A 9,732-nucleotide genomic window follows, 5' to 3' on the forward strand; every position below is an offset into this window, starting at 1 on the left:
CTGAGTTTAAAGTAAGATTTGAATGACGTATTAATAAATTTTTATGCTTTACATCTCACTTCATGATCACGGGGGTTTCAGTCCTCATTAAACTTAATGAATTTAATTGATTTGCTAACCTTGGGTAAGAAAATATGTACTTTCATATATATATATATATATATATATATATATATATATATATATATATATATATATATATATATATATATATATATATAATATATACATACATAATTTATACATGTATATATAAATATATAAATATTTATTTATACAACAAATATATATATATATATATAAATTATGTATTTACACACATATATATATATATATATATATATATATATATATACGTAATATGTGTATGTATAATATATATATATATATATATATATATATATATATATATATATATATATATATATATATATATATATATATGTATATATATATATGTGTATATATATTTATGAAGTGTAATCATATTCCTCAGTACTGTCTCTTTTAAGTGTTGTGACAATTTCTGCCTTTCTGTTTTCTACGTTACACAGACGAATTTCTCTTTTCATTAATATTTTCTTCATATAAGTGATGTATCAGAAATGAGTAACGAGGATATCGTGATTTCGATTCCAACTCCCGTCTCCAGCAGGAGAACTGTTCGGGAAGCACAACAGATCATAATTATATGGTCTGTGTAATAGGCTGCTGTTGTTCTGCTTTACTGCGTATTGCCAACAGGAAGTTGTTCATGACTGCATAGATTAATTTTTTTGTTATCGTGTTTTTATGAAATTCCAGCTGTTTTACATATGCTAAATTAAACATTTCATTCTTCTTTTCTGTTTCTTGCAAGTACCCAACTCTATCAATGTCCAATTTTCATTTTTGTCGCTGTTCTTTTAAACTGGCATATTTATTTATTTATTTTTTAAATAATTTCACCTCTTGTTCCTGTTTCCTGTTTCCTTCATGCACTAAGCTGTTAATTTGTTTATTTCTCATGTATTTTCGGTCTGTTTACCCACTTCCTGCAAGAAATGAAAATGTTGCTCTTGTCTTGTTTTACTTGTTTTCAGCATTTCCCATTTTCTTCAAGAATCAAACTGTATATGTTTACTTAATTTTACTTCTGTTTTGATGTCCCGTTTCTTGCAAGCACCTTCCTACTTATATTTGCTTAAATATACATCTTGTTTTACTTGCCAAGTCCTTCAAGCACGCACTCCTACTTCTTGTATTTGGTCTCCCTGTTTTTGCCCCTTTCCTCATTCTGAAGCCACTAAGATATTTGAATGAGTTAATTTTACCTCTTGTTCTGCTTCCTTCTTACTTCATGTACTGAGTTGTTTATTTTTCATTAATTTTATTTGCTCTGTATTTCTGCTCCTTCAGGTAATAAGTTGATTACATTTACTTAGTTTTATTTCTTATGACTGATTTACTTTCCTTACTTCTTGTCCCGTTCCTAGTTTCTTCAAGCATCAGCGTGTTTATACTTAAGTTGTTTCGCATCTTGCTCTTTAGCCGTATCTTGTAAAATCAGAATGCTTATAATTTCTTTAGTTTTATTTCTTGTTGTTTCCCGTAGCCTTTGAGCACGAAGTTGTTTCATAGTTTTTAAATGTATTGTTTTGTTCTGTTTTCATATTTATTGCAAGTACAAAGCTTATTTTACCTCGTTTTTACGTTTTCTGTTATTTTATCGCAAATAGCAACATGCTTATGCTTCGTAACTTTTACTCCTTTTTTGTCTCCCGCAACACTAAACCCTTTAGTCTCCTTTATTTTTTTATTGTTGCACTTTATCATTTCCCACAAGCACCAGTTTCTTTACACTCTGAGTAAGTTTGCTTCTTATTAATATTTTACTTAATTTTAATCCTCGTCCAGCTTTCCAGTTTCTTAAAGCCCCAAGATGTTTATTTTTACTGTTCTTTAGCGTACTGGTTTTTCAGTTTCTTGCATCCATCTGATGTTTTGCCGTTGATTAAACTTGGCGAAAACCAACAGAGCTGAAATATTGCACCGCGAAAGTTGAATGGTAATCTAAAATGGAGTTTATATCGTGCTTTATTTGCATTATTGTAATTTAAGGTATATAACATTGTTACATTTTGCGCTGTGCCAATATTTGCTAATGCGCAGGAAACACCTAGTGAACGTTACGTAAGATTGTCAGCTACGGACATTTTATCATCATTATCTCGTCTTACTTTTGTGCAAGTTATTTTCATTATCTATAATAGCAGTAACTGCCATTCCTAGGAGTATAGTGAAAGCAGCGTAAATAGCCATGGTTTTAGAATTGAAATATGCATCAATCTTTACATGAATACTGTTGACATCTTTTCACATATGGCTGTACTAACATCCTTAATGAAGCAATAATAGAAATAATATTATTATCGAGTTTATTTTAAGGTATTTTAAAATGTTCCTTTTCTCGCCAACAGCCTAGAATTGGAATAAAACGTTAATTTTTTTTTTTGTATGGCAGACGTCGCAGTACCAAAGAATTGCTATGGATTGTTAAAGTGATTCAATATTTTTTATTTATCGTAAATCACGGAGAGCATAGAGCCATCTCAGTGAAGTCAAACTAGCGTAGATCTATTTTTTTTTTTTATCTCTAGGGTTGCTTTGAAAGCAATTGAATGGGGCTTCCCTTCGAAGCGTTGAAAGTCATGATGCTTGAGCAAGTCTTGAAGGAAACACGAAGTGAAGGAGCCCATCTCGTTAACAGTCAGTGTTGTATCGAAGGAAACTTCAGATTCTTCGATCAAAATCAGTGATATTTTGAAGGCTATTTGAAGGTTCCTGTCACTTCTGAAGTTTTTCCCCAGTGAAATGGGCCAGTTGGAACTTGGTTCGTAAGAAAAAAATATTTTTGTTCATATTCTCTCTGGACGATAGCCAAGATTTCTACGTTGTTTATGTCAACCAGGAATGTCTTACAATTTGTGCTCATGAATATTCATATATTCTCATTTGTTCTCCAGATTATTCAATTCTTTTCGTTTGTGCTCCTGATTATTCGTATCTTTTCGTTTTTGCTCCTGATTATTCATATCTTCTCGTTTGTGCTCCTGCTTATTCATATCTTCTCGTTTGTGCTCCTGATTATTCATATCTTCTCGTTTGTGCTCCTGATTATTCATATCTTCTCGTTAGTGCTCCTGATTATTCATATCTTCTCATTAGTGCTCCTGATTATTCATATCTTCTCATTTGTGCTCCTGATTATTCATATCTTATCATTTGCGCTCATGATCATTCATATCTTGTTGTTTGTGCTCCTGATTATTCATATCTTCTCGTTTGTGCTCCTGATTATTCATATCTTCTCGTTAGTGCTCCTGATTATTCATATCTTCTCATTTGTGCTCCTGATTATTCATATCTTATCATTTGCGCTCATGATCATTCATATCTTGTTGTTTGTGCTCCTGGTTATTCATATCTTCTCGTTTGTGCTCCATATTATTTGTCTTCTCGTTTGTGCTCCTGGTTATCATATCTTTTAATTTGTGCTCCTGATTATTCATATCTTCTCGTTTGCGTCCTGATTATTCATATCTTTTCGTTTGTGCTCCTGATTATTCATATCCTTTCATTTGTGCTCCTGATTATTCATATCTTCTCGTTTGTGCTCCTGATTATTCATGTCTTCTCACTTGTACTTCTTATTATTCATATCTTCTCGTTTGTGCTTCTTATTATTCATATCTCTTCGTTTGTGCTCCTGATTACATGTATCTTTTCGTTTGTGCTCCTGATTATTCATATCTTTTCATTTGTGCTCCTGATTATTCGTATCTCCGTTTGTGCTCATGAGTATTCATATCTTCTCGTTTGTGCACCTGATTATTCATATCCTCTCATTTGTACTCCTGATTATTCATATCTTCTCATTTGTCCTCATGATTATTCATATCTTCTCATTTGTGCTCTTAATTATTCATATCTTCTCGCTTGTGCTCCTGATTTTTAATATCTTTTTATTTGTGCTCCTGATTATTCATATCTTCTCGTATGTGCTCCTGATTATTCATAGCTTCTCGTTTGTGCTCCTGATTATTATATCTTCTCGTTTGTGCTCCTGATTATTCATATCTTCTCGTATGTGCTCCTGATTATTCATAGCTTCTCGTTTCTGCTACTGATTATTCATAGCTTCTCGTTTGTGCTCCTGATTATTCATATCTTCTCATTTGTGATCCTGATTATTAATATCCTCTCATTTGTGCTCCTGATTAGTCATATTTTTTCGTTTGTGCTCCTGATTATTCATATCTTTTCTTTTTGTTTTTCGTCCCTGGCATATCTTTTCGTTTGATTGACTTCAGGCCTGGACCTTTATTTTAATCAAATCCTTCATATCTTTTGTGCTCAGCCTTATTTGAGCTGATTATTCAGTTCATCTCTGGTCTGATTGTTAAACTACTTTTTTCGTTTGTGCTCCTGAATAATAATAATAATGTTTGCTCCTGATTATTCGTATCTTTTCGTTTGTGTTCATGAGTATTCATATCTTCTCGTTTGTGCACCTGATTATTCATATCTTCTCATTTGTGCTTCTGCCCCTGATTATTCATATCTTCTCGTTTATGCTCATGAATATTCATATCTTCTCATTTATTGCTCTTTTCGTTTATTACTGATTATTCATATCTTCTCGCTCGTGCTCCTGATTATTCATATCTTTTTATTTGTGCTCCTGATTATTCATATCTTCTCGTTTGTGCTCCTGATTATTCATGTTTTTTCGTTTGTGCTCCTGATTATTCATATCTTCTCGTATGTGCTCCTCATTATTCATAGATTCTCGTTTGTGCTGCTGTTTATTCATAGCTTCTCGTTTGTGCTCCTGATTATTCATATCCTCTCATTTGTGCTCCTGATTAGTCATATTTTTTCATTTGTGCTCCTAATTATTCATATCTTCTCGTTTGTGCTCCTGATTATTCGCATCTTTTCGTTTGTGCTCCTGATTATTCATATCTTCTCGTTTGTGCTCATGGTTATTCATATCTTTTCGTTTGTGCTCCTGATTATTCGTACCTTCTCAATTGTGCTCCTGATTATTCATATCTTTTCGTTTGTGCTCCTGATTATTCATATGTTTTTGTTTGTTCTCTGATTATTCATATTTTTTCATTTGTGCTCTGATTATTCTCTGATTTCTCAATTTATTATTCATATCTTTTCGTTTGTGCTCCTGATTATTCGTACCTTTTCAATTGTGCTCCTGATTATTCATATCTTTTCGTTTGTGCTCCTGATTATTCATATGTTCCATTTGTGCTCCTGATTATTCATATTTTTCCGTTTGTGCTCCTGATTATTCGTACCTTCTCAATTGTGCTCCTGATTATTCATATCTTTTCGTTTGTGCTCCTGATTATTCGTAACTTCGCAATTGTGCTCCTGATTATTCATATCTTTTCGTTTGTCCTCCTGATTATTCACATGTTCCATTTGTGCTCCTGATTATTCATATTTTTCCGTTTGTGCTCCTGATTGTTTGTATCTTTTCGTTTGTGCTCCCGATTATTTATATGTTCCATTTGTGCTCCTGATTATTCATATTTTTCCGTTTGTGCTCCCCATTATTCATATCTTCTCATTTGTGCTCTTACTTTATTCATATCTTCTCGTTTGTGCTTCTGATTATTCATGTCTTCTCGTTTGCGCTCCAGATTATTAATTTCTTCTCGTATGTGCTCCTGATTATTCAAATCTTTTTGTTTGTGCTCCTGATTATTCATATATTTTCGTTTGTGCTCGTGATTATTCATATCTTCTCGTTTGAGCTCCTGATTATTCATATCTTCTCGTTTGAGCTCCTGATTATTCATATCTTTTCGTTTGTGCTCCTGATTATTCATATCTCTTCGTTTGTGCTCCTGATTATTCATATCTTTTTGTTTGTTCTCCTGATTATTCATATCTTTTCATTTGTGCTCCTGATTATTTATATCTTCTTTTTTGTGCTCCAGATTATTCATATCTTCTCGTTTGTACTCCTGATTATTCATGTCTTCTCGTTTGTGCTCCTGATTATTCATATTGTTTCATTTGTGCTCCCAATTAGCAATATTTTTTCGCTTGTGCTCTTGATTATTCATGTCTTCTCGTTTGTGCTCCTGATTATTCGTATCTTTTCGTTTGTGCTCCTGATTAATCATATCTTATTTGCGCTCCTGATTATTCAATTCTTCTCGTGTGTGCCCCTGAGTATTCATATCTTTTTGTTTGTGCTCATGATTATTCATATCTTCTCGTTTGCGCGTCTGGTTATTCATGTCGTATCGTTTTTGCTCCTGTTTATTCATATCTTCTCGTTTGTGCTCCTGATTATTCATATCTTCTCGTTTGTGCTCCTGATTATTCATATCTTCTCGTTTGTGCTCCTGATTATTCATATCTTCTTGTGTGTGCTCCAGATCATTCATATCTTCTCGTTTGTGCTCCTGATTATTCATATCTTCTTGTTTATGCTCCAGATTATTCATATCTTCTCGTTTGTGCTCCTGATTATCCATGTCTTCTCTTTTGTGCTCCTGATTATTCATATCTTCTCGTTTGTGCTCCTGATTATTCATATCTTCTCGTTTGTGCTTCTGGTTATGTATTATCGTTTGTGCTCCTGTTTATTCATATCTTCTCGTTTGTGCTCCTGATTATTTGTACCTTCTCGTTTGTGCTCCTGATTATCCATATCTTCTCGTTTGTGCTCCTGATTATTCATATCTTCTTGTTTGTGCTCCAGATCATTCATATCTTCTCGTTTGTGCTCCTGATTATTCATATCTTCTCGTTTGTGCTCCTGATTATTCATATCTTCTCTTTTGTGCTCCTGATTATTCATATCTTCTCGTTTGTGCTCCTGATTATTCATATCTTCTTGTTCGTGCTCCTGATTATTCATATCTTCTCATTTGTGCTCCTGATTATTCATATCTTCTCGTTTGTGCTCCAGATTATTCTTACCTTCTTGTTTGTGCTCCAGATTATTCATATCTTCTCATTTGTGCACCTGCTTATTCACATCTTCTCGTTTGTGCTCCTGATTATCCATGTCTTCTCGTTTGTGCTCCTGATTATTCATATCTTCTCGTTTGTGCTCCTGATTATCCATGTCGTCTCGTTTGCGCTCCTGATTATTCATATCTTCTTGTTTGTGCTCCAGATTATTCATATCTCATTTGTGCTCCTGATTATTCATATCTTCTCGTTTGTGCTCCAGATTATTCATATCTTCTTGTTTGTGCTCCAGATTATTCATATCTTCTCATTTGTGCTCCTGCTTATTCATATCTTCTCGTTTGTGCTCCTGATTATCCATGTCTTCTCGTTTGTGCTCCTGATTATTCATATCTTCTCGTTTGTGCTCCTGATTATCCATGTCTTCTCTTTTGCGCTCCTGATTATTCATATCTTCTCGTTTGTGCTCCTTATTATTTATTCTTCTCGTTTGTGCTCCTGATTATTCATATCGTCTCATTTGTGCTCCTGATTATTCATATCTTCTCATTTGTGCTCCTGATTATTTATATCTTCTCGTTTGTGCTTCTGATTATCCATGTCTTCTCGTTTGTGCTCCTGATTATTCATATCTTCTTATTTGTGCTCCTGATTACTCATATCTTCTCGTTTGTGTATTGATTATTCATGTCTTCTCGTTTGTGCTCCTGATTAGTACTTTCCATACTGAACAGCCTGAGATCGACCAGGCAGCCAAATGTAACTAATTAGCTATCAAAATAGAGTGAAAATAAAAAAAATGCCTCTAATTGGGGTCATGATCCATACAAACTCTGACGTGAAAAGGGCTTGCCGCGTTTCTCGTCATATTTTATGTGGCAATTATGTAGGCATGGAATCAATCAGTTGAAGCATGTAGATGTTTTCATCTAGCTAAAGTATACGTACACACGTGATTTATTTACTTCATAACTCGTGTCATTTCAGCGCAAAAGCCTCTAGTGACATTTATCGCTCATGTTACTGCGCCATCAATTAAAGTGAAATTAAAAGGAAATTCAGAAAAATCGGGTCCGTTGAGGAAGAATGGAAAATATTTGCAAAACTGACATCACTATTTGGATTCATTTTCAGTTGCCTGTTTGAAATTACAGCGCCACGGCATGATTTGATTACTTGTATGCCCTGGCTACGAGACCAATCATAAATTGTCATAAAAAGAAAATCATACATTCCAAAAGCGAACTAATCCGCTTGGGAATAAAAATGAACATCTATTCCTGGACGTTAAAAAGCAATCTATTTCCTGTTTATAATTTTTTATTTTAAATTATAAAGCTTATATTCTTTATCATACTTTCTTTTCTTTTCTTAACATGTGGAAGACTTCTAAAAATAGGTCAGTTACAACTGAAGGTAGGTCAAAGTATTTGCAGACTGATGAGGGAAACTAATGAATATAATCTGACGCTATCGTTATATTTTGAAGGAGATGTTTTACCATCAATAAACAATCAAATTCCGTTTCTGGATAAAAAAAAAGGTTATATATAATGAAGAAACCACTTGATAAATACATATGACAGATCAGCAAAAATATATATATATACATATATATATGAAGTGTTTAGGAAAATGATGACATCAATAAGTTTTCTTTTTACTTTCGGTTCAAGGCTTAAAAGAAAAAAAGCCGCACACTTACGTACACTAGCGCTTATCAACACACACACTGACACACACACACACACACACACCGCATGGCTTTCCATAAAGTATTACTATTTTTGCTATTCCGCTATTCCAAAAAGGTAGTCGTTGTGTTTTATAAAAGCAAAAGAATGCGTTTTTATTTCGAAAATAGATTTTACCACCAGGAATGTAAATGAATCTTGATTTCTGTTTGTCTTTGTACAGTACGAAGGACACGTCGTACCCCGGCGATGCCTTTTCTGAAGCAACATGTGCCTCCATTAAAGTGACGCAACACCCCCCAGGGCCCCCCACAGATCTGCGCTGTCCTTCATGTTTCGGATAAAAGGGCAGGAGAGGGAGAGAGAGAAAGGGAAGAGAGTGAGGTCTCATCCGCCTTGTGATTTTAGTCCATTTTCTCTGTTGGCGAAATTGGCCTCACTCCCAAATTCTATCCGACACAAGCTTTTAAGTGCAACCCAGGAGTGGAAGCCACACGCGTTAATATATTACGCTTTAATCTCCAGACTTTTGGACGTCATATCAATATAATTTATGCAAAAAGTATGTACAAACTAATGTATTTGTATGTCCCAAACAAAATTAAATGGAAATGCTCGATCAGTTGGATAAAATATCTTTAAATTCTCCTCGCTGGCAACCCTTCATTCTCGCCTCATGAATGTGATGCATCCCTTCGACTAACTGGGATCTTAACGCTCAGCAGCGCCTCTCATTCCGTCCTGAAATACGGCGGAAAATGGGAAAAATGTGATCGAAGTTCAGTGAAAGGTGTTTTGAGTGCCATGCCACAGTAACGAGCGGTAAGTGGATAAGAGGAGTAGTTCACCGAGCAGCCACCAGGGGGTTAAATGGCGTCAAATCGAAGCGCTGGAAACACACAGAGTCGTCCAAAAGGTTTCGCTATTCTTTTCTCGGCTGATTCCTGTCTTGAAGTAATTATTTTAAATTGTTGGTATAACATATCGGCTGGATTGCAAAATACTTGTCAAACGGAAAACACTAGGCGAGAGCACTTTGTGAGAA

General features: G+C 34.3%; 1 protein-coding gene across 1 annotated transcript; it reads right to left on the reverse strand.

Annotated features, from left to right (window-relative positions):
- Window positions 1-6,197: 6,197 nt before the first annotated feature.
- LOC136841177 (gigasin-1-like) lies at window positions 6,198-6,611 on the reverse strand. The gene has a single exon (XM_067108217.1). The coding sequence runs from the start codon at window positions 6,609-6,611 to the stop codon at window positions 6,198-6,200; it is 414 nt and encodes a 137-aa protein (XP_066964318.1).
- Window positions 6,612-9,732: the final 3,121 nt, after the last annotated feature.

This window comes from Macrobrachium rosenbergii, chromosome 8 (genome assembly GCF_040412425.1).
Source record: "Macrobrachium rosenbergii isolate ZJJX-2024 chromosome 8, ASM4041242v1, whole genome shotgun sequence".
Classification (NCBI taxonomy): domain Eukaryota; kingdom Metazoa; phylum Arthropoda; class Malacostraca; order Decapoda; family Palaemonidae; genus Macrobrachium; species Macrobrachium rosenbergii.